Raw genomic sequence first — 24287 nt, forward strand, 5'->3', positions numbered from 1 at the left:
CCTTCTCCTTCTTCATTCCTTCTTCTTCCTCCGACTGCAACTTTTTTTTTCTTCATCCTTCTCCTTCTTCCTTCCTCCTTATTCGTTCCCCTTCTTCTCCTTCTTCCTTCTTCTTCCTTCTCCTTCTCATTCTTCTTCTTCTTCCTCCGAATCTGGAGAAGTTTTTTTAATTTTTCTTCTTCCTCCTTCTTCCTCCTTCTTCCTTCTCCTTCCTCTTTCTTCCTTCCTCTTCTTCTTCTTCTTCTTCTTCTTTTCGGTTTTTTTTCTTTTTTTTTCTTCTTCTTCCTTCTTCTTCCTTCTTCTTCTTCTTCTTATTCCTCCGACTGCAACTTTTTTTTCTTTCTTTCTTCCTCCTTCCTCCTTCCTCCTTCTTCTTCCTTCTTCTTCCTTCGAATCTGGGGAAGATGAAGCTTTTTTTTTTCTTCTTCTTCCTTCTTCTTCTTCTTCTTCTTCCTCCGACTGCAACTTCTTTTTTTCTTCTTCTTCTCCTTCTTCCTTCCTCCTTCTTCCTTCCCCTTCTTCTCCTTCTTCCTTCTTCTTCATCTTCCTCAAAAAAAAAAAAAAAAAAAAAAAGAACCTTCATCTTCCCCAGATTTGGAGGAAGAAGAAGGAAGAAGAAGGAAGAAGGAGAAGAAAGGGAAGGAAGAAGGAGGAAGGAAGAAGGAGAAGGAGGAAGAAAAAAAAAAGTTGTAGTCGGAGGAAGAAGAAGAAGAAGAAGGAAGAAGAAGAAGAAAGAAGAAAGAAGAAAAAAAACCGAAAAGAATAAGAAGAAGAAGAAGAAGAAGAGGAAGGAAGAATGAGGAAGAAGGAGGAAGAAGAAGAAAAAAAAAAAAAAAACTTCCCCAGATTCGGAGGAAGAAGAAGAAGAAGAAGGAGAAGGAGAAGGAAAAAGAAGGAAAAAGGAGAAGAAGGGGAAGGAAGAAGGAGAAGGAGGAAGAAAAAAATAGTTGTAGTCAGAGGAAGAAGAAGAAGGAAGAAAAGAAAAAAAAAACGTGGATGACACGTGGCGCCCAGTCATTGTCCACATGGGCGACACGTCACAATTAACGGCAGATTTAACAGTTTGACTAACGAATGTATAAGACTGTTCCAAAATTTACACTTTAGGTATGAATCTGAGACGAAAAAAACTTGATGTACTAAATGTTGAAAACCACGAAACATGATGGTAGTAAACAGTCTTTTACCCTTAAAAATATTATAATAATTTACCCTATTAAAAAAATAAAAAATTATAAAAATAAAAAATAAAAAATAAAAAAAATAAAAAAAACCCAGAAACCCATTCCCCCCGACCACCTCCCTCTCATCCACTATCTTCACCTACCCCTCATCTTCAACCTCTTTTTTCCTCCCTCCTTCCCACCAACACAATTTGCAAATCCTTGCAATTCCCACACACCTTGAATCAAAACCCAGCAACTCCAAATCCCTCGCAGCAAAGCTCTATCTCCATCCCACCATTTGTGCTGACAGGTGTGCGCTATTTCGGACCATTACAAGTCGGTGAGGATGGCGATGCTTCTGGGGGTGCTGTCGTTGTAGTCGAAGCTTTCGATTTGATTGTTCCGACCTTTTTTTAAAAAAAAATTGGTCGGACCCAACACTCAAAATTATAAAATGCTAGCCGTGCCAATTCTCAAAATACAATGCCGACATCCTCTTCCCAAATCTCTCTAACACGGCAATAGTGTCGATTCGCCTTTTTCTAGCGAGGCTCATAGACCTAACGACGTGTAGTCGTCCTTGGTGACGGAGATGTCATCCCTGACGACTAGATCTGAGTGATTTCGGTGGAATAGCTCAGGAAGATGGAGATGCATAGTGAAAGAGAAAGGTTGCTGGAGAAGACGACCTGGAGAAGATGTAGGGTGGGGGGTTGTGGGAGAGGTGGGGGTGGGGTGGGTTTTTTAGATGGGAGTGGAGGTGAAGAGAGTGGAGGAGGAGAAGGTGGGTAAGGGGGAGAGGGTTTCAATGTTTTTTTTCAATAGGATAAATTATTATAATATTATTAATGTATAAATTTTTTTTTTTGGCATGTGGCAGAAATTTAGCAGCCACGTCAGCTCTTATCGGATCAATAGATGGAAAATGTAATGGATGTATTATATTGAAATAAAATAGTACTTGAGGTATGAAAGTGAAATGTTTTAAAGATGTTATATGAGGTTACAATAAACCTCAAATCTAAGATGATAAGGTATAATTTACCCTATTTAAATTTATGTATGAAAGCATAAAATTGGTAAGACCCTACCATAATATTACTCGAAACTCAAACGGAGCAAACAAACTTGTCAAGCCAATTACCAATTAGTTCTTTGATGTAGTGATTTTGTCTTACGTTTGACTTTCACAAAAATAGAATCATGATATAGATATGTTGTGAGTTTGATGCGTGCTTGTAGACTTGTAGTTAACTAACACATATATGTACACAATAAAAATGTCCTCTTCCCCCAACCCAAACTCAACCATTCGCAAACCCGCCGCTTCATGTGCCAAACTCAACCGACTATCGTTTGTGATGCGGAATGATAATTTGAACTAGGGATGTCTTGATCGATTGGCCTAAGTGAAATAGAGAATGAATTTACCAAATCAGATTAATCAAGAATAGTATTATTCAAATTGTTAACTACATTGGAGAAGTAACAGAGATGAACAATTATAAAATCAAGAAATGAAGTTTCACAGAGAGAAGAGAAATGTGAGAAAGAAATTAATGAAGCTTTTGTATTAAACTCAAAGAACTAATTTTACTATTTGTTTACAATAGCTATATATAGCTGACTAAAGAACTAATTAACTCTTCCAACTAACTATTACATCATCCAATCCTTTACAACTGTTTTGATGAGCTGGCAGAGATGAGTTGGCAGTGATTTATTCAACACAAATACCCATTTTTACTTTTTACATATCTCTCGATTTTTGATCGTCGGAGCAAATGAATTTAAAAAAAAAAATTAATGATAAAAAATTAATAAAAATATGTTAGAAATAAAAATAGGTGCGTACAAAACATTATCTCTATTAATTAATAAAACACTCATTGTCAACCAAAATTATATGAAATTACTAGTTTAACCCTCTAATTAAAACAAAATATTAATAAGAAATATGGAGCAGAAATGTAATTTCACACAACCAAATTTTGATTTTTTTTTCAAAGTCTTACCTATATGTAATCCTAACATATCTCTAATTTTAAAAAAAAAAATTCCCACTCCCACATTCTCTATCACTCTCTTCCGCTCTTCCTTTCTTCCTCTCTCCTGCTATTTCAAAAATAAAAATAAAAAATTTTGTCACATACTTTATGTGTGCCATATACTAGTCCCTAACTAATTACGCAAGTTTGAGGCTTCTGCACGGTTGCGGACTAGTTTCTGAGCGCCACGCGCCATCGGTGGGGTGGGCACGTTTGTGGAAGGAGGTGGACCACAGTGTCTTATAATTCATTCGTTCGCGTGGGTCCCGCCGCTGAGGCGACACATAATGTAAACCGATGAATTTCCCGCTCTTTCCCAAAGTACTACGGCAAAACGATCGGTCACTGGTAACGTGTCCAGTGGGCCGGGCCCACCATCTCTCAGGCTACAAACCCAAGGCACTACTGCCTCTCTCTCTCTCCTCCGTGAGGATGCTAACGTGCGCAAGTGGTGTGTAAAAGCTGTAAGCCTGTAATGGTTGGCGTCTTCTTCTTCCTTTGCTATAGTTGCCCGTGCAACAGCCCACACGTGCGCACGCTTACAGTCACCTTGTTTGGCAAATATGCCCTCACTGACTCACAGGCAAAGCTTGTCTTTCACATTTCTCTAGAACTTCTCTATCTTCCACATATTATCCAACAACAACAAAAATCTTTTCTATTTACGCTCGCAATGTGTTTCATCTAGTGTATATTAACGAATCATAGAAAAAAAAACAAATTCTCCAGCTTGTCGGGAGCTCTCTCTCCCATGGCTTGTCCGTCGATTTTGATGTGAGCTAGAGGTTAGATGCTACGATTTCAAAGGTATTCTACTTTCAATACGATTTCAACTCGTTCCTACTAATCTAGTCTAATTTCGAGTTGTAGAAGATTCCGTTAGGACTTTGATTTGTTGGGATTCGAGGAAATTTAGTATTCTTGACTATTGAATCGAATTGTTTCTTATGATTGTATTGAATTGATTCGATTCGCTTTTTATTCATTTTTCTAAATTTGATTTTTATTTCAATTTTTGAAAAACTGATTGGATTAATTTCAACAAAATAAAAAACAAATTCAAAAAAAATGAAAAAAATGTGGATCGAAACAATTCAATCCAATCATAAGAAACGATTCAACGCTGAAGAACACTAAATTACCTCGAATCTCAACAAATCAAAGCCCTAACAAAGTCTTTTGCAGCTTAAATTCATACTGAACTAGTGGGAAACGAGTCGCAATTGTATTGAAAGTAAAATATCTCTGAAATCGTAGCTTCTAACCTCTAGCTACATCAAAATCAATGGAAAAGCCATGGGAGAGAGAGAGCTCGACGAGTGGAGAATTTATCTTTTCTTTTAACGTTTTGTTAATATACACCAGATAAAACACAATGTGAGTGTAAATATAAAAGTTTTTTGCTGTTGTTGGTAATATACAGGAGATAGAAAAGTTTGAGAAAAATGTGAAAGAGAGGAAAAATCGTTAAAGTGAAGACATGTTTATGAGATTTGAGCTAATTGATCTTCTTTGATAACTGAAGGCTGAACTTAACACAAATTAGAATTGTGACAATTTTTTTCACTATTTTATAGACGTTTCCTATTTGTGCAGTTCATTGGTACGCTAGTATGACCATATTGTCCTTCACCGAAATTCATGGAAATTATTTTTTTTTTTTAATTTTCAAAAAATGGACTAGCTGGCGGTTTCGTTACGGTAGTTTACTTTTTCAGGGTTATGGGAAGACTCACAAAAACATTTGAACCTCCCACTGATCACCCTCGTGTAATTCACTAGCACCAGAAATCAAACAAAGACGTACCGTGTGAAATACAAACTTAAAATTTATCTTCAACCACTGAGCCATTTTGTGATGGTTAACCAAGCCAATCTAGGAAATGAGTTTTAAATAAACGATCACATGAGTTAGAAAGATGGCTTTCCTGTTCAGTTTGGCATATGGGCCAGTGGACTTGTAGGCCATTTTCCCTATATGGCATTTTGTACTTGTCCGTCGTTATTGTATTGGGTAACACATGCTCTTGATAAAATGTCGCTTATGTTCCTATATTGTCGTTTAGAAATGGACCACAAAACACAATCCAATTAGAAATGGACCATAAAACACAATCCAAAACAACTTTTAAAAGGCAATTAAGCTATTTCCAACACAAGGGCTTAAAATCTTAAAAATGGATGAAGTTGGGAACGCCACACTCGATCAAAACCCAAGAGGCGCGCCAACCATTGGATCTGAACGACCCTTTAATCTGGGCCGTAGAAATTGTGTCTTCCTTACGCTCGTCAGCATACAATCGTTCCTGCTGATGTTGCAGACACACAGGCCCTGCCTCTATCTGCTCTTCAATTTGCAGATTCTCCCCTTATCTTTTTTTTCCTCCCCTTCTCTCCCCTCCTATTTGAACGGTCACGGTTAAGCCACGTCAACATCTTATAGTAATTTTTTATAGAAAGAGAAAGACAAAATAGAGAATGTAAAAGGAGGAGATAGAAGATGATGAAAAAAGGAGAGAAGAGAATCCTAGTCCGGTGAATTGTGGTTCCCTCAGCCCATTTGCAACCTTATCCATATGGGGTGGATAATGGGTACCAATCCCAAATTCCCAACCCCAAAATACAAGCCTTGGAGAGGTTTTGAGCCCCAATTTTGGGTTTTTACCCTTGGATACAACTTTAAGTGCAAAATTAACATAATTATATGGAGTTGAATCCTTTTGTTAAATTTTGCTTACTTTGAAAGGTGACAAGCATCTCTTGCAATAATTCAAAAGCTCACATAAAGATATGAATGATTCTTTGAACTGCAGTGCAATTGGACTCCAAACAAGATGCTTTCGAAGAGATTCACACTTTGAAATATTCTCCTTTACGACTTTGAGCTACCAAACTCAGATAATTAAACAAAAAGCTGAACCAAATTAAGAAACTTGGTCTACCTCTTTTGAAGATTAAACCAAAAGCCTCTTAAATGTTGATCCCACGCGAAAACTCTGTCATTTCATTGGCCAGAAATCGCTGTCTCAAGCAAGCAACTGCATCTCTGCCAAGCACATTTGAATTCAGATACTCTTCCAACTAATGCACATTGTATATGCACATTGTATCTGGGGTGAATAGTGGGTACCAATCATTCCCAACCCCAAACACCAAATCCCAAACTCTCTTCCCAAAATACATGCCTTGGAGAGGTTTTGAGCCCCAATTTTGGGTTTTTACCCTTGGATACAACTTTAAGTGCAAAATTAACATAATTATATGGAGTTGAACCTTTTGTTAAATTTTGCTTACTTTGAAAGGTGACAAGCATCTCTTTCAATAATTCAAAAGCTCACATAAAGATATGAATGATTCTTTGAACTCCAAACAAGATGCTTTCCAAGAGATTTACACTTTGAAATATTCTCTTTTACGACTTTGAGCTACCAAACTCAGATAATTAAACAAAAAGCTGAACCAAATTAAGAAACTTGGTCTACCTCTTTTGAAGATTAAACCAAAAAGTCTCTTAACTGTTGATCCCACGCGAAAACTCTGTCGTTTCATTGGCCATAAATCGCCGTCTCGAGCAAGCAACTGCATCTCTGCCAAGCACATTTGAATTCAGATACTCTTCTAACTAATGCACATTGTTTATGCAGAGTCAAAACTTGCCAAACATTTGAAATCAGATATTCCTCCAACTCTTGTTGCGCAAGAAACATCTAGTCTCTCTGTAAGCTGTGTATAAAAGAAAAGACCCTTGTTAGCAACGAGATCAAGCTCGAAGTTCGTCATCGAGCGCCGTAGAATAGTCTCCGGTAGATATCAAAGAAAGAGATGGCAGCAAAAGACAATACCGCCATGCCTATAATTAGCAAGATGTACTGTTCGTCTTCTCAGGCTGTGCTTGTCGTGAGGAGGAGGCCGCACGTGATAAGCGGAGGTGGTTTTGTGGTTACGGATTGTAGTCAGAAGGTTGCTTTCAAGGTTGACGGATGTGGAATTCTGGGGAAAAAGGATGAGATGATTCTGAGGGACAGTGATGGAGACGCCTTGCTTCTCTTTCGCCGAAAGGTACACTATCAATCACGCATATGCATGTATTTTTTTAATTGTACATGTGCATGCAGAGGTATTAGGGATGCTTGATCAATTTAAGTTCATGCATATTGATTCGAATATGCACCAGGGTGCAACGGTTGAGGCCCTAAGCATTTATCGGAGATGGAGGGGGTACAGTTTAGACTACGAAGGATCGCAGGACCAGATGGTTTTCTGTTTAAAAGAGCCAAACTCGTGCTTGGCAAGGACTCGAGCAATCCGAATCTCAACGAAAGCCACGAAGAACAAAGACTGGGACTTTGAGATCAAGGGCGATTTTCCTGATAAGGATTGTTGTATTGTTGACTCCAAGGGCAAAACAATGGCACAGGTAAGTAATTCGCATTCGCGATGAACATACAAGACCTTCTTTGTTTGTAAATTGCTTCTGAAATGATTAAGGTGTGGACTCGTCGTTGTTTAAAATGAAATGCAGATCGGGGTGAATAAGGAACTGATGGCAAGCGAGGATCTCTACCATGTCGTGGTGACGCCAGGAACGGATCAAGCTTTCGTTATTGGAGTCATTACGATTCTCGACTACATCTATGGTGAATCCACCAGGTGTTAAATTTTATACAGATTCTAAAGAGAAGCTTTCCTTGATTTCACGTCGAAACAAGATGATCTGCGATTCTGCAGCAGACGAGAGTTCAATTTTCTGCATTTTGGAAGCTGCTAATCCTTTAATTTCATTTTTCATATTGTTTGATGGATAATCATTTAGTTGCCCCAACCTGTACTAACTGGGAACTCATCTGTTAAAGCTTTTACGTGTTTTTTGGCAACATTTTACTTTTCTCAAAAAGATGCACCACCAATGTACTAACCGTCGATACAGAATCCGTTTCTATATAAATAAGCAATGAAAAGTGAAAACCAATTCCACAACGTAAAGAAAACGAAACAAGAATTCTTGAAACATGTTTTCGCTACAACTAATGGGATGGGAAATTTGATTACAAGAGACTGATAAATGACAACATCTTTGATGCTAACCTACCGAGTACTGGCGTAAGATTTCTGTCCACGGGCCTTCGGACATCTCAGCTTTATGTTTCTACCGTCTTCACAGGCAGGCATGCGCCGCGAAATCTAAACATTTGCTGAGATGCCTGATTCAGTTAACCAGTTCACGGTAGGCTCGAGAAATGTTACAAAAGTATTCCAAGCATTCTTCAACAGAACCATACATAACAAACTGATTAATGAAAAAGTATCGCAACATTTCATCACCAAATAGAGGTGTAAAACGCCACAGAGAAATAACAATCTCAAGTAACCATAAGGTTGGTTATACAAGTAGGCAACTTGAATTCGTGGAAACAAAAACTCGTTTTCGTATTAACATGGAAGTTGTAATACATTATCCGGGATAATAATTCGGCATTAGTTAACAATGCTGAAAGACGCAACTAATAGCGTTAATATTGCCATTCCAACTCAACACTACAAGTAGCCTGGTATTTTGGACCCAACCCATTAACCCGACCCGATCCAACCCGTTAATATTTGTATTTAGATGGATGCTTAATGGGTCGGGTCGCTAACGGGTGAACCTGTTAACAACCCGTTAAATAACGGGTCACTTTGGATCAATCCGTTAGACCCGTTAGGACCTGTTAACACCCGTTAGTTGAGGATATTTTAGTAATTTTAGTAAAGTCTTAATAACAAAAAATAAACTTTATGCAAAAAAAATAATAATAATTGTTAACGGGTGAAACGGGTGACCCGTTAGCCTAATGGGTCGGGTTCGAGTGACCCGTTAGCTTAACGGGTTGGGTTCGGATGACCCGTTAACTTAACGGGTCGGGTTGAATCCAATCTAAACCCAATAAACCCGACCCGGTTACAGGTCTAACTACAAGACACAACATATTTTTAGTTATCAATCCATGAGATATTCCTCATAGATCTACCACAATAAGCCCATTGACGTGCCTAGCCTAAGACCAACTCCAACCATGACTTATAACCTAAAATTCCCTTTTTTTTCCCTCCAAAACCCACTCCAACCCATGACCTAAAATAAACTTAAAACCTAAAACCTAAAACCCAAATGGGGGCCAAATTCCCGTCACATTTTAAGCCACAAAGTAAATTGGGCCTCACATTTCTGTCGAAGAAAAGCAACCTCATGTGGGAGTGTTCCCCCAGCTTTCAATGCAAAAAGTAGCTGTTGTATACTTTATATCATCAGCCCAATGTAAAAAATAACCGTTGGCTACTTTATATCATCCAAGTTCAATTTTTTATTTTTTTTTAGTTTTTTATGTATATATATTGAATCAAACGGCTTAGATCGAATATAATCAAATCTAACGGTAAAAAAAAAAATCTAACAGTCTAAATTTAAATCCAACGGCTAAAATAATTAATCATGATTTTCATGTATTGATTTAGTTATTTTTCAAAAATCCCAAACCTAAATTCTCGAAAATTTTGGTACCCAATATCGAACCGATCCTGAAATTTTAGTACAGAAATCGGTCTTAAGTTTTTGAGGTTTTGGTAATCCCCAACCGAACAGAAAAAAAAATTATATATTATTTAATTTTAAAATATATATTTAGAATTGTAATAGACGCTTCTGCATTTCGTTGAGTATAAATGAAAGTTATCACACTCACCTCTCCCCTCAGACTCAAACTCACCTCACCTCAGTATCTTGTGAACGGAACCTCACCACTCTCCTCGCCGATTTGTCTCTCCCGAATCTACCCACACCAGTCCTCATTCCTCTCAATCCTCACTCCTCACCTGAATCGCACCTTCACCCACTGTCTATACCACCCGAATCCGGCTCCTGAATCGAGCTCGGTCTCAGTCCGCACTCCTCCTCACTGCAAAAGGTAAGAAATTCCTGCTGCAATAAACTCAACCAAAGTTCATACAAATTGTTTGATTCCAAATTCGATTAGGGATTTTGAATTTGGGTTTCTGAATTAGGAATTTTGAAATTAGGGTTTCTGAATTAGGGCTTTTGGAATACCTTCTGCAATCAGAGCTTTTTTACTTTTGTTTCTTTGTTCCTTGTAAAAGGATTTCGCAACTTTAGTTTCAAGTTCCGCTACCGACTTCTTTAATGTCTTCAAAATGATTGCCTTTATTTTCAACCTTTTGCTTCTGTTCCGCTACAGACTTCTTATATGGCAAATTTTCAGCCTGGCTATATACTTGGCAGATTGGCAGATTTGTGCACAGATTGGCTTGGTTATATACTTATATGTCCAACAGATTGGCAGATTGGCAGGCTGCCTATATGACAAATTTTCAATATAAAAGGTTGAATTTTAGGCTGTAAATGGGGATTTTTGTTGTAATATTTGTGAAACCGAAATTTCGTATTTCTGGAGGAAGTGGAACATAACTGACAAGCTGTGTTTTGTAACATATTAGAGACGAAGATGGTTTTAACAGAAGAAGAAATCACAAGGCTTTACAGAGTCCGAAAGACTGTGATGCAAATGCTGAAAGATCGGAATTACTTGGTTGGAGATTTTGAGATCAACATGTCAAAAGAACAGTTCAAGGACAAATACGGAGAGAACATGAAAAGGGAAGATCTTATCATCAATAAAACTAAGCGCAGTGATAGCAATGATCAGGTGTTTCCCTGATGCTTTTTATTGCAGTGGATGTAGTACTTTAACTGTTGACGGTGTCTGATTGTTGCTTTATGTGTTTCAGATTTATGTCTTCTTTCCTGATGAACCAAAGGTTGGGGTCAAGACAATGAAGACTTATACCAACCGCATGAAATCGGAGAATGTGTTCCGAGCAATCTTGGTTACTCAACAAAGTCTGACGCCCTTTGCAAAAACCTGTATCAGTGAGATATCGGGAAAGTTCCACTTGGAGGTTTTTCTGGTGAGGTTCATTGCTTAATCTGTTGTTAGTACGAAGTTTTGTTCTTGAAACCTCACGAATATCACGTTAATCAATTAAACCACAAATATCAGAGTTCTTAGTATCAGAAATTTGAAGGCTATACACATACAAATTGCCGTTGCAATTGCCTGATTAGTTTGTTTATATTCTAACTTCTAAGGGCCTTTATCTGATCAAATGCTCGTAAAAGTATTGTTAATCTGATGAGTAGGTATGGCCCTACCTTTTAGAGGGACGGGTTGGATGCATAGGTCATCTTTTAACCAAGAGGCCTAGCTAGGGTCATCTTGAATAATTACTTTGCATTGTTTGATTTGCTTTTTCTGGGTATACAGCTTTAACTTCAGCTTTGTAAGAGAATTATTTTTACCCCACTTACAAAGAATTGGCTCCACCTATAATTGTATCAGGTGCTTTCAATACGAACTTAGAGGATATTAACGTTTGCTCTGTCTCTACTGATTCAGGAGGCAGAATTGTTGGTGAATATTAAAGAACACGTTCTAGTTCCTGAGCATCGGGTGCTTACAAGTGAGGAAAAGAAGACTTTGCTGGAGAGATACACCGTAAAAGAAACACAGGTCAGTGCTGCACATTGTTGTTAATCTTGCATTTACGAAATTCCGATGCTACATAAGGCATGCCATGACTTTAAATCTTGATTTATAACACTAAGAAGTGTTACAAATCTACCACCTCATTTATTCAACTGTTTGTGTTGGAATATGAACTCAAGTACAGAGTCATGCTTAATGCGTCTTAATACCATCTAAACTATTACGACAAAGTAACAAAGCCTTCTCTCTCCTCCTAATGGCTATTTTACGTTTGTTTTCCAAACATATCTTAACCTGCATATCTGTGGCAAATTAGGGAAATCTGCATACTAACTGTTTCTCTTGTATTTGTGTTTTTTACTGTCCAGCTCCCTCGGATTCAGGTGACTGATCCAATTGCGAAATACTACGGGCTTAAGCGCGCACAAGTTGTGAAGATAATTCGACCAAGTGAGACTGCAGGGCGATATGTCACCTACCGTTACGTTATATAATTACTCTTTATGTCAGTTCAACTTGATATTCTTTCATTCATAATTATGTCGGAATTGGAGCTCTAAAGCGAGCAGTTGCTGCACTCCGGATTCTAGGGAACTGAGATGATGTTTTGAACTCATAATTATGTGATACTTTTATGTGCGCTCGTATGGACCTGAATTCTAGTTTATATGATTACACATTACGACTAGACTTGTAAATGGGTCGGGTTTATTGGGTTTGGGTTGGATTGAACCCGATCCGTTAAGTTAACGGATCATCCGAACTCAACCCGTTAAGCTAACGGGTCATCTGAATCCAACCCGTTAAGCTAACGGGTCACCCATTAACACCCGTTAACAATTTTTCTTTTTTTTTTTGCATAAAATTTATTTTTTGTTATTAAGACTTTACTAAAATTATTAAAATATCCTTAACTAACGGGTCTAACGGATTGACCCAAAGTGACTCGTTATTTAACGAGTTGTTAACGGGTTCATCCGTTAACGACTCGACCCGTTAAGCATCCATCCAAATACAAATATTAACAGGTTGGGTCGGATCGGGTCGGGTTAACGGGTTAGTTTCAAAGTACCAGGCCTAATTACGACTTGCTAGTATTGTTCATTGTGTTATTTTATTGATCTTTGAGGTATAAATTTACCGATTATACCAAATTCTGAGGTGAAAACAGTCCGTTGAATTCGCGTACAATTGACCATCGAGAAGATGAGATTTCGATTACTAAGCACAAATTTGTGGCAAAGCATGTATGTACCAAGCAACATCAAAATTCAAGATAAGGACTCCACCCGGCTGAGTCTTCAACGGGTGCAACACTCTGAGAAATTCATATGCTGATTGGCAGAGTATCTAGTTTGAAGTAGCCTTGTCCTGCTGCAGGGCTGCCTTAATGAAGTCCACGACGAGCGATCCTAACTCGGCTTGATGCGAGGTGTACGAATGATTAGCCCCTTCTATAAGATGTAATTTGTGGTTAGGTATTATCTTGGCAAACTCTAATGCATCTTCAACAGGGATGACCTCGTCGGCAGTTCCATGGACTGTCACCACCCTGTATGTGGATAATGGCCGATCAACTTGGTCATGCGGGAAATGCAACAAAAAGAGAGGAAACATGAAACCATAAGAACCGAGTTAACTAAAGTTTGCTTACCGGCATTCATTGTCAATCTGAAGGCATGATTGGTGCATATCAGTACTTAGGCGATCCATCAAACTCTCCTCGGTCACACGATAACTACCATCTCCTACAAGCATAGCATCCATTAACCTTGTTAAACACCAGCATACGCGTTGCTCGTTTTTGTGTGTTTTAAGTGTGTGCATGTGTTACTGAAAATTACGCAATTCATCTGCATACATCTGCCCTCATAAACGTATTTTGCAATTCACCAAACGATAGGAATTAGAAAATTACCTGACTTATTCTTAACATCAATGAACCCTTCCTTCTTGATTACTTCCATAATGTCTTTCCCCAAGCGTTCTTCGATGCCTTTCTTCAGATCATAACGTCCAGAAACATTGACAACCGTACGAATGTCATGATAGGTTGAAGCATACAGGAGCACAGCATCGCCTCCTGTAGTAACAATTTTCAGCAAAACCTTTGGTACACAGTACGAAATTACTCATTCAAAACATTCATCAATAGCATTTTGTTCTTTATTTGATCCGAATAAAATCTTACATAACGATTGTGCAAAACAATCCAATGTACCTTTACTGTGTCCAACAATTGCACTGGGTGCACGTTTTGCCCCAGAGAAGTACTTGACCACAGAGTGCAAGTCATCCGCCTCTCTCCGATAGTTACCAAACTGAAAGGTGCCTTCACTTTCCCTGACAACCAAGATCCCACAACTAATGAGCATCAATGTAATCGTTAGATCTCAAACTGACAACAACGCAAACTTTGCAAGTAGGAACAGTATGGCGAAGACAGAGCCATGCTTGCAGCTATGAAACAAACGAGGTGCACACAACGAAACTCTACACAAATCCTGTTATATTCAAGAATTTCAAACCCTGTAATTCGACAGCCTTACCCATTTCCGGCAAAGTCAAAACGGAAGGAACTGATCCCTTCATTTTCCAGTGCAACAGCAAGGTTCACCATAATATAGTTTTCCTGGAAATCAAGAGACACAAGCTGTGAACTTTGCCCACAATGATGCCAAGTTGCCAACCAAGCATTACAATTTTCCACCAACGATGTCGTGTTTCTTTTCTTTCAGTAGAGCGATAGCGTTAGTGGGTTAGATAGTTGTCAGGGGGTAGGGAATCGGTGAGGATCGAACCCACCCAGGGTGCATTATTCTTTATTCATCAATTCTTAAACATCGTCGTCTTCAAATGACAAACTAAATCATCTAAAAATCAAAGTTGGACGATAGATTGTGAACGAAATATTAGAAAAAAACCTAAATTAAGAACATCCTAATCAAGCTGGAAGCGAATCCAACAACAACAACAACAATGATAAGAACACTTGATGTATCAAAAATTCAACCTTGGTGTCTCGAAAACCATGACATAAGATTACAAGGTCCGCGGAACCGGTTTCGTGTAACAATCCCACAAGCTTTTCACCGTGTTTGTTGGGTACGATGATTTTCTGTTGCTGACCCACTGAAACAAGATGGCAATAAGAACATGGAAATTCACAGACAAACATATACAACTTGAGGCGATGAAATTTCTGACCTGGGTTTTTTGCAGCTTCTGCCATTTTCAAGATTCGTTTCGGGCTGCGATTGCGGGGAAGATTAAAGTTTGGTGAAGGGAAGCTTATGGAAGTGAAAGAACTTGAGAGCAGCATACTAATTGAGATTATAAGCTAATTAACGATTAATTAATCCTCAAAGGCAGTGGAAGTTTACCCATAAACTTTTGCTTGCTGCTCGTTGCACTGCGATGCGATCTACACAGCTCCTGTGAGTTTGGAACTGGGAGGGTATCGGACCAGTCCAGTCGCGTTTTCAGGTTTTGGTCCACAACAGTTTCCTTTTTACCAGTTGGACCCTGATTCTTCATGGTGTTCTCAAAACTGCCATGTATCTATCTTTTCTTTTAGAAAATGATAAACGTATATGGATATTCAAGCAATGTATACACCATTTTTAGCTTCTCACGGGATCGTGTTTAATCATGTTTGTTGTCTTCTAACTTATTATTTTTTCTTATTCAAGCAAAATAACAATATAATATACGCTTCGACAATAGCATAGCAACACCAGCATCAACCAAAAATTTCATGCAAGTGCACTCAACCATTAGGTTGAGTAGAGGATCGGTAACATTCGTATTTATTCGTAATTGGGAGGTCTTATACTATCGGCTCACGTGGACAATGAACTTTGCATTTGCGGCTTCCAAATGTGTTGTACCTCCATGCTTGAAATTTTGATTCAAATGTGTAACTTGTATTGGAATGCAAAATTAAACACAAAACAAAAAAGAAATTGTTAATGGGTCTTAACGGGGTGAAACGGATGAAGCGGGTGACCAATGAGCTTAACGGGTTGAGTTTGGATGACCCGTTATCTTAACAGGTTGGGTTTGGATGACCCGTTAACTTAACGGATCGGATGAAACCCAACCCAAATCCAATAAACTTGACCCGTTTTGCAGGTCTAGTTTGGCATATGAGCCAGTGGATTGGTAGGCCATTTTCCCCATATGGCATTTTGTACTTGTACTTCGTGATTGAATTCAGGTGACACATGCTCTTGATAAGAATGTTGCTTATGCTCCTATATTGTAGGTTAGAAATGGACCACAAAACACAATCCAATTAGAAATGGACCATAAAACACAATCCAAAACAACTTTTAAGGGGCAATTAGGCTATCTGCAACTCAAGGGTTTAAAATCTCATAAATGAATGAAGTTGGGCACGCCACTTTGGATCAAAACTCAAGAGGTGCACCAACCATTGGATCTGAATGACCCTTTAGGCCGTAGAAATTGTGTCTTCCATGCGCTCACCAGCATACAACCGTTCCTGCTAATGTTGTAGACACGCTAGGCCTACCTCTATCTGCTCTTCAATTTGCAAGTGGTGAATTGTGGTTCCCTCTGCTCACTTGTGCAACCTTAGACCATCTCCGAATAAGATATCAAATTCTAAATGGAATGCCATGTAATCAAATTTAAAGGTAGGATCAAACTCCAACCGATATGTCCTATGTGGATTGAAATATGAGTTTTCATATGTCAAATTTGACATATGAGAAAAGGCGATGTCAAATAATTTTTAATTATTTTATTGTGTGGGTCCCAAAAATGTACCAATTATAAATCTTGAAAATTTATTTTAATTTATTTTTTTTTAAAATGAGTCCTACAAATATCATTTATAACAAAAAAAATATATCGGTTAGAAAAAGAGAAAATCTGACATTAGCCATCAAATTAACATTTGACATTTATCTTTTGACATCTCATTTAGAGATGCTGTTATCTATCTGGGGTGGGTAGTGGGTACCAATCCCAAATTCCCAACCCCAAACACAAAATCCCAAAACTCTCTTCCCAAAATACATGCCTTGGAGAGGTTTTTGAGCCCCAATTTTGGGTTTTTTTTTTTTTTTTTGTTTCCCACCCTTCCCTTGGATACAACTTTAAGTGCAAAATTAACATAATTATATGGAGTTGAATCCTTTTGTTAAATATTGCTTACTTTGAAAGGTGACAAGCATCTCTTGCAATAATTCAAAAGCTCACATGAAGATATGAACGATTCTTTGAACTGCAGTCCAATTGGGACTCCAAACAAGATGCTTTCGAAGTGCTTTACACTTTGAAGTATTCTCTTTTAAGACTTTGAGCTACCAAACTCAGATAATTAAACAAAAAGCTATACCAAATTAAGAAACTTGGTCTACCTCTTTTAAAGATTAAACCAAAAGCCTCTTACCTTGAGGAAAACTGTTGATCCCACCCGAAAACTCTGCCGTCTCATTGGCCAGAAATCGTCGTCTCGAGCAAGCAACTGCATCTCTGCCAAGCACATTCGAATTCAGATATTATTCCAACTAATAGATATTGTATATGCAGTGCAGAGTCAAGACTTGCCAAACATTTGAAATCAGATATTCCTCCAACTCTTGTTGCGCAAGAAACAACTAGTCTCTCTCTAAGCTTGGTGTATAAAAGAAAAGACCCTTGTTAGCAACGAGATCAAGCTTGAAGTTTATCATCGAGCGCAGTAGAACAGTCTCCGGTAGATATCAAAGAAAGAGATGGCAGCAAAAGACAATACCGTCATGCCTATAATTAGCCAGATGTACTGTTCGTCTTCTCAGGCTGTGCTTGTCGTGAGGAGGAGGCCGCACGTGATAAGCGGAGGTGGTTTTGTGGTTACGGACTGCAGTCAGAAGGTTGCTTTCAAGGTTGACGGATGTGGAATTCTGGGGAAAAAGGATGAGATGATTCTGAGGGACAGTGATGGAGACGCCTTGCTTCTCTTTCGCCGAAAGGTACACTATCAATCACGCATATACGTGTATCTTTTGAATTGTACATGTGCATGCAGAGGTGTTAGGGATGCTTAATCAATTAAGCTCATGCATTTTGACTCGTATCTGTACCAGGGTGCAACCGTCGAGGCCCTAAGCATTTATCGGAGATGGAGGGGGTACAGTTTAGACTACGAAGGATCGCAGGACCAGATGGTTTTCTGTTTAAAAGAGCCAAACTCGTGCTTGGCAAAGACTCAAGCAATCAGAATCTCAATGAAAGCCACGAAGAACAAAGACTGGGACTTTGAGATCAAGGGCAATTTTCCTGATAAGGATTGTTGTATTGTTGACTCCAAGGGCAAAACAATGGCACAGGTAAGTAATTTGCATTCGCGATGAACATATAAGACTTTCTTTGTTTGTAAATTGCTTCTGAAATGATTAAGGTGTGGACTCCACGTTGTTTAAAATGAAACGCAGATCGGGGTGAAGAAGGAACTGATGGCAAGCGAGGATCTCTACCATGTCGTGGTGACACCGGGAACGGATCAAGCTTTCGTTATTGGAATCATTACGATTCTCGACTACATCTATGGTGAATCCACCAGGTGTTAAATTTTATACAGATTCTAAAGAGAAGCTTTCCTTGATTTCACGTCGAAACAGGATGATCTGCGATTCTGCAGCAGACGAGAGTTCAATTTTCTGCATTTTGGAAGCTGCTAATCCTTTAATTTTCATTTTTCATGGATTGTTTGATGGATAATCATTTAGTTTGCAGCATTTTACTTTTCTCAGTTGCCAAAACGGGGAATTTCAAACAAAGGAAACGTTTCTGAAATGAAACATGTTTTTGCTACAACTAATGGGATGGGAAATTTGCTTATAAGAGACGGATAAATGACAACATCTTTGATGCTAACCTACCGAGTACTGGTGCAAGATTTCTGTCCACGGGCCTTCGGACATCTCAGCTTTATGTTTCTACCGACTTCGCAGGCAGGCATGCACCGCGAAATCTAAACATTAGCTGAGATGCCCGGTTCAGTTAACCAGTTCGCAGTAGGCACGGGAAATGTTACAAAAGTATGCCAAGCATTCTTCAACAGAACCATACATAACAAACCGATTAATGAATAGAAGTATCGCAACATTCCATCACCAAATAGAGGTGTAAAACGCCACAGAGAAATAACAATCTCAAATAACCATAAGGTTGGTTATACAAGTAGGCAAATTGAATTCGTGGAAACAAAAACTCGTTTTCATATTAACATGGAAGTTGTAATACATTATCTGGGATAATAATTCGGCATCAGTTAACAATGCTGAAAGACACAAATAATAGCGTCAACATTACCATTCCAACTCAACACTGTACAAGACACAACATATTTTTAGTTATCAATCAATGAGATCTTCCTCATAGATCTACCACAATAAACCCATTGACGTGCCTAGCCTAAGGGAGAGAAATACCAGATAGATGGTTATGAGGCCGAGTCCTAAGGTCTTGTTAGGGCGCATGCCACTCCTCGGTAGCACAGCAAGTGACCAAAGAAGCCCTGATATTAGAAATCCCATTGTATAAAACAGGCTATTGTCTTTGGGAATTTTGTATGGTTTCGGTCTCTGAGACCAGGATGCAAGGACCATTGAGATCCCCAAACCAGCAAGTGTGTTAAACATAGGCCCGGCATAACATCCTGACATTGCAATTTGTACACCATCTGCACCATTCATTGCCAATGCAGTGTTCGACATTAAATCACCCATTGAGTTGCCCCATGCTAATACAGTCAATCCAAGGATTGATGGATTTACTCCAAAAATTACGCCAAACGCCACCAGCAACCCGACCAGCTCATTTGCAAGAACGTAGAACCAGATGATGCTCATAAAAAACCCTCCTAAAACCCATGGAAATAAAAATTTCTGAGGGGGCTGGTCCGGTCTTGTGTGTAGATATGCAAGAATACCAAAGACACCACTGCAGGGAAAGCCTATAAAGTAGGCAATTTCCTTACTCAGAGATCCAACATCTTCTTGGGTGTTCCATAAAAATAACAGAAGAATGGGAGCTAGTACAGCACTGGCAACAGCATAACCTTTGGACCACCTATCCTCCTCGACTATAGGGATTGTCAACCGTCTTGGCAGCGTCAACGGAATTTCCAGCAGTGATAAAAATCTAAAAGAGGAAGAGTTTTCCTTCACTGTTTCATCCTCGTTCCAACCCCACAATGACCTTGGACTGTCTGAACAAGCCTTCACATTCTGATTCGAATAAATTGCCACATTTGATGCCCACATCCACTGTGGCAACTTACTTAGGAGATGAGGTACCTCACTGTCTGATTCAGACTCAAGGAGCGAAGCATATACAGATTCCTCCTCGTCGCGTCCCTGAGAAAATATACTTCCCCTGACCGGTAGCAACGGTGTTACAGCATCCAACTTCAATTTCCGAACATGTTTCCTCAGAAGCTCGTTTGCAGCGACCACAAACGCATAAACCACATAAATCAAGACAAACGCTATAGCACCCCCGACAGTAACCTCACCGACCATCAACATTAAGGCAAGAGACATAACAGTAAAGAGGAAAAAACATATATCTCTGATAAAGCATTTCTTATCAATCTGAAACCCCTTGTCCGCCACGCATAGGGATATAGTCCCGACAACAATACAAGTAACAAAGACAGCTCCACCCAACACACTATTAAGACCAACTCCCCCGGTATCCTTACCCACAAAAGCAGCAATGCTGGCAAACACATCAGGAGCACCATTCCCGAGCGGAAGCAGAGACACACCGGCCACAGTCGCCGGTAGCTTCAAGAGACTCGACAGCTTCTCCAGAGAACAACAAAAATAATCTGCGGCGGTATTGCCCAATAGATAGAACAAAGCAGCTAACCATATTGCCAACACTACATACCCCAAAATGCTAACTTTCTCACAGGTGCAGTAAAAGAAATGAATGTAATTAAAATAACCACCGGAAGTGCACTCCGGATGGGCGATCAAGAACTCACATTTGCTCCCATAACCTTCGTGTTTGAACAACCCGATGCATAATTCGGGATTAGGTTCTGATAACGATTTGGCATCCGACTCATTAACACTGACACTATAATTCGAAGGAGAAACATCAATTTCGGCCATTCTCCTGCGAATAATATCAACCCGACTACCCGGATCGCCAAATCCATTGACTTTGGAGCTCCATCGAGGAGGAAGAACCGAATGCGAGCTACCCAGAAAAGGGTTTCTTAGAAAACTGTCCTGGCTGTAGAACAAGAAGACCAATACCAAAGTACAAATTCCATTGAAAAGCCCACGAAATTGGGAATTTTTCTCCCCCAAAAACCACTTGGGTTTAATCATGATTTCTATTCCCGACCCCACCGATCAAACCCTAAATTTCTGAATTCCAAACTCGAACAGACGCCGATCGAGAACCACCGGGCAGAACAAACAAAGAAACTCGAGGGTTCTGATAAAATCCAATGGGAAATCGGAAAAACAAAAAGATATCAAATTCGATAAAGGGGTCGAGAAATTGATGTGGTGGGATGATAAATTTGAAATTATTCAAGCGAAATTAGAAAGGGGTTTCAGAGGGTACGTTTAGGTAGAGAGAGAAAGAGAGAGAGAGAGAGAGAGAGAGAGAGAGAGAGGCTTAGCACTCTTTCTGCGAGGAGAGGGAGATAGATACAGAGAGAGTGCCAAGGAAGAAGACGAAGAAATGTAGCTCCGTCGTAGTTTCTTTCTTCTCGGCCGTGTCTTTACGCGCGCGTACCAGCAGGCAACAGCAGCGATTGGATTTCTCAAATTCTTGGTCCCAAGATCCAAAAGGTTTGGTGGGAAGACCGAAGACTGTCCTACTCGCGGGGCTGGTCCGGCCCAGATTAGAAAGACTGGTGATGGGCCAATAGGCCCAATTCGTTGAGCATTATATTTACTCGTGTTAGATAATGTTACTAGTTCACGCGTTATAAATTTATAACACGTTTTATATGATTTTAGTGAAATGAAAGTGATTCATAGTTTTTATGTTATCTTGTTCATGTCTATCATGAGACAACATCTCATGTTCATGATTCTTTGTAAGTTCATGAAATTAATCGGTACTCGTTTGTATATTTATTGTGCAATTTGTTCTTTCTTTACTTACATACTAGATTCTTTTTTTTTCCATTCCGAAAACGATGTATATTTTAATTTTGAGGCATAAAAAATGAGATATTTGAGAAAACTAATATAATCGTAAATGCAAACTGTTATATTATTTTTCAAATAAATTAGCCAAGTGAACATTCTGAGTGATTTTGTAGAATCTTCGCTTTTCATCAATTTGGATATACGGAGAAATCATGAACGTTGTCATCTAGTTAAATACACATACATACATATTATTGATTATTTGAGGCAACAAGGTGATGACTAGGGCTGGTCTGATATGGGATCCCGTCCCGAAAATGGGATCCTGAATCCCAAACCGATCTTTTTTGGGATGAAAATCCGAATCCCGATCTCAAACTGATTCTTAGGTATTACCAAATTTCAGGATTCCCGAAATAAATTTAGGATATCAGAGTGCAGAAATTTGTCTTCTTGTTAACGAAAGAAGCTGATAAATTCAATTCGAACCTGCAGATCGAGAATGCAAAGCAGAAAAGAAATCGAACATGCAAAGCAGAAATCGATCATGGAAATCCAGAAATCGAACATGCAAAGCAGAAATCAACCATGGAAATCCAAATCCAAATCCAAATCCAAAACGAACCCTAATTCAGAGAAAGCTTTAGAGAGGATAGAGAATGAGATAGGTTGATACTAGAGATGAGAAAGCTTCGAAGATTTGAGAGAGCTTTCGGCAGTAGTAGCTTCTTCATCTCTCTGCTTCTCAACACGAAGAGTGTTACTCCATCCTGTTTCTACTCATTCCTCCTTCTATTAGTGGGATCCAAAAGGCTCCTTCTTTTGAGTTCGGAAGTGGGAACCGAAAGCCAATTGAATTTTGTGCCTTTACTTTTCTTTCTTTTTTTAATATTATTTTGTGCCTTCTGTTAGTGGGAGCCAAAAGGCTCTACTTTTTGAGTTGGGAAGTGGGAACCGAAACCCAAAAGTCAATAAGAAACCGAATATTTCGGTATTTTTCGGGATTTCGGGATTACCAATCAAATGGAATTTGGAAACCAATCCTATACCGAAAATTTCGGTATTTTTTGGGATGGGATTACCAAACTTCAGGATGGTTTTGGTTTGGGATTTTTCGGTTTGGGTTAGGGACTTTTTTTATTTGCTTTGGGATTTTCGGGAATTTTTTCCAGCCCTAGTGATGACGCATGAGAGCATCTACCAAATACAATAGTCGAAGTTGTTAATTTCTAGCCAGCACTTCGAGTAAGTCCATGGAAGGGAACTCGTTTCAAATTGGATAGTTTCGAACCTGAGGCGTATAAGTAATAACTTGACACCCTATTTACTAGTATCGTGTACCACATGCAGCTAAGGTCAATATAAATTGCTAGAATTTATCTTAATCGACTTCTCGCTAGAAACAAAATATATATTTAGGGTTTCTTAGGATAAGGGACAGGTGGGGAGACTCAAATTTGTATGAAGACGGTTACAATAGTAATTGATTTCCACTATGGCACAAGACCTCCTCTCAAAAGCACAAAATTGAATTACCTAAGATTAATAAAAAAGGAACTTTAACGAAAAACTTTCGGTACTGTTTACTTTAACAAAAAATCACATTTTTCACACAAAAAAGTCAATCATAGTATTATTCACTTTACCCTTTATTTTGTCCTTATCGTTAAAATTTAAAGTTTTCAAGCTATTTTCATTAGTTTTCCTTTTAAAATATTTTGTAACTTTTTTACCAAAAAAAATTTATTTTGCAACTTCAAACAAGCTGGTGTGAAAACTTTTCATCTTTGCATGTGCTCAAATTGTTATAAGCCATTCCACAGTAAGCAAGAAGCGATGGGATACCAATACATTGAACTTATATAGGAATCACATTCCTACATTGGCTTGAAAAATTTGAGTGTGATGCCAATATTGGGGCCAATGTGAGTTCAATATATTAAAGAGTAAATTGTAGCAATGGTTCCTTAACTTTAACTCAATTGGAGCAATGGTCCCTCAACTAAAGATCCATTACTATTGGTCTCTCAACTCATCAAAACGTGGAACTATGGTCCCTCAACTAAAAATCTATTATCATCGGTCTCTCAACTTTAATCCAATTAGAGCAATGGTCTCCAACTTTAACTCAATTGTAGTAATGACCATTTTAACATAACTCATTTTGACAATATTCTAACGAAGTTGACAAAAATGACTATAACTACACGTTTTGATGAGTTGAAGGACCTCAATTGTAGCAATGGTCATTCCAACATAACTCATTTTGACAAAATTTTGAAGAAGTTGATGAAAATGACTATAGCTACACATTTTGATGAGTTGATGGACTAATAGTAATAGATTTTTAGTTGAGTGACCATTGCTTCAATTTGATTAAAGTTGAGGGATCATTGCTAT

General features: G+C 38.7%; 5 protein-coding genes across 8 annotated transcripts; 3 read left to right on the top strand and 2 right to left on the bottom strand.

Annotated features, from left to right (window-relative positions):
• The first annotated feature begins 6710 nt into the window (after positions 1-6710).
• On the top strand, positions 6711-8179 carry LOC103418201 (protein LURP-one-related 6-like). The gene is made up of 3 exons (XM_029089052.2): positions 6711-7273; positions 7389-7631; positions 7737-8179. Exons 1-3 carry the CDS (start codon positions 7037-7039, stop codon positions 7869-7871), a joined length of 615 nt encoding a protein of 204 aa, XP_028944885.1. The 5' UTR covers positions 6711-7036; the 3' UTR covers positions 7872-8179.
• Positions 8180-9844: 1665 nt separating this feature from the next.
• LOC114819654 (DNA-directed RNA polymerases II and IV subunit 5A-like) lies at positions 9845-12398 on the top strand. 3 transcript variants are annotated; one of them, XM_029089065.2, is made up of 6 exons: positions 9896-10155; positions 10468-10588; positions 10703-10911; positions 10994-11173; positions 11662-11775; positions 12120-12398. In XM_029089065.2, the coding sequence occupies exons 3-6, from the start codon at positions 10711-10713 to the stop codon at positions 12243-12245; spliced, it is 621 nt and encodes a 206-aa protein (XP_028944898.1). In that variant the 5' UTR covers positions 9896-10155; positions 10468-10588; positions 10703-10710; the 3' UTR covers positions 12246-12398. The 3 variants fall into 3 exon arrangements, with proteins under 3 accessions (XP_028944890.1, XP_028944898.1, XP_028944908.1); XM_029089075.2 differs by having other exon boundaries at positions 10488-10588; XM_029089057.2 differs by lacking the exon at positions 10468-10588 and having other exon boundaries at positions 9845-10155.
• A 544-nt stretch (positions 12399-12942) lies between these two features.
• On the bottom strand, positions 12943-15344 carry LOC114819659 (uncharacterized). 2 transcript variants are annotated; one of them, XM_029089089.2, is made up of 8 exons: positions 15135-15344; positions 14959-15002; positions 14765-14883; positions 14301-14383; positions 13973-14094; positions 13670-13834; positions 13406-13499; positions 12943-13303 (listed from the first exon to the last, which is right to left on the bottom strand). In XM_029089089.2, the coding sequence occupies exons 2-8, from the start codon at positions 14981-14983 to the stop codon at positions 13102-13104; spliced, it is 810 nt and encodes a 269-aa protein (XP_028944922.1). In that variant the 5' UTR covers positions 14984-15002; positions 15135-15344; the 3' UTR covers positions 12943-13101. The 2 variants fall into 2 exon arrangements, with proteins under 2 accessions (XP_028944922.1, XP_028944917.1); XM_029089084.2 differs by lacking the exon at positions 15135-15344 and having other exon boundaries at positions 14959-15128.
• Positions 15345-17332: 1988 nt separating this feature from the next.
• Positions 17333-18599, top strand: LOC114819660 (protein LURP-one-related 6-like). Its single transcript, XM_029089094.2, has 3 exons — positions 17333-17735; positions 17850-18092; positions 18198-18599. Exons 1-3 carry the CDS (start codon positions 17499-17501, stop codon positions 18330-18332), a joined length of 615 nt encoding a protein of 204 aa, XP_028944927.1. The 5' UTR covers positions 17333-17498; the 3' UTR covers positions 18333-18599.
• A 360-nt stretch (positions 18600-18959) lies between these two features.
• Positions 18960-21570, bottom strand: LOC114819657 (cation/calcium exchanger 4-like). Its single transcript, XM_029089081.2, has one exon. It carries the CDS (start codon positions 21108-21110, stop codon positions 19149-19151), a length of 1962 nt encoding a protein of 653 aa, XP_028944914.1. The 5' UTR covers positions 21111-21570; the 3' UTR covers positions 18960-19148.
• Positions 21571-24287: the final 2717 nt, after the last annotated feature.

Source organism: Malus domestica, chromosome 02 (genome assembly GCF_042453785.1).
Source record: "Malus domestica chromosome 02, GDT2T_hap1".
Lineage (NCBI taxonomy): Eukaryota > Viridiplantae > Streptophyta > Magnoliopsida > Rosales > Rosaceae > Malus > Malus domestica.

Excerpts from the sequence above, each read along its gene's own strand:
- LOC103418201 (XM_029089052.2), top strand. The coding sequence starts at position 7,037 with ATGGCAGCAAAAGACAATACCGCCATGCCTATAATTAGCAAGATGTAC. Across the intron at positions 7,274-7,388 it reads TGCTTCTCTTTCGCCGAAAG|GGTGCAACGGTTGAGGCCCT; the intron begins GTACACTATCAA and ends AATATGCACCAG. Across the intron at positions 7,632-7,736 it reads AGGGCAAAACAATGGCACAG|ATCGGGGTGAATAAGGAACT; the intron begins GTAAGTAATTCG and ends AATGAAATGCAG.
- LOC114819659 (XM_029089084.2), bottom strand. The coding sequence starts at position 15,073 with ATGCTGCTCTCAAGTTCTTTCACTTCCATAAGCTTCCCTTCACCAAAC. Across the intron at positions 14,384-14,764 it reads ATGGTTTTCGAGACACCAAG|GAAAACTATATTATGGTGAA; the intron begins GTTGAATTTTTG and ends CTTGATTTCCAG. Across the intron at positions 13,304-13,405 it reads CAGATTGACAATGAATGCCG|GGTGGTGACAGTCCATGGAA; the intron begins GTAAGCAAACTT and ends ATCCACATACAG.
- LOC114819654 (XM_029089057.2), top strand. The coding sequence starts at position 10,711 with ATGGTTTTAACAGAAGAAGAAATCACAAGGCTTTACAGAGTCCGAAAG. Across the intron at positions 10,912-10,993 it reads GCAGTGATAGCAATGATCAG|ATTTATGTCTTCTTTCCTGA; the intron begins GTGTTTCCCTGA and ends TATGTGTTTCAG. Across the intron at positions 11,776-12,119 it reads ACACCGTAAAAGAAACACAG|CTCCCTCGGATTCAGGTGAC; the intron begins GTCAGTGCTGCA and ends TTTACTGTCCAG.
- LOC114819660 (XM_029089094.2), top strand. The coding sequence starts at position 17,499 with ATGGCAGCAAAAGACAATACCGTCATGCCTATAATTAGCCAGATGTAC. Across the intron at positions 17,736-17,849 it reads TGCTTCTCTTTCGCCGAAAG|GGTGCAACCGTCGAGGCCCT; the intron begins GTACACTATCAA and ends TATCTGTACCAG. Across the intron at positions 18,093-18,197 it reads AGGGCAAAACAATGGCACAG|ATCGGGGTGAAGAAGGAACT; the intron begins GTAAGTAATTTG and ends AATGAAACGCAG.
- LOC114819657 (XM_029089081.2), bottom strand. The coding sequence starts at position 21,110 with ATGATTAAACCCAAGTGGTTTTTGGGGGAGAAAAATTCCCAATTTCGT.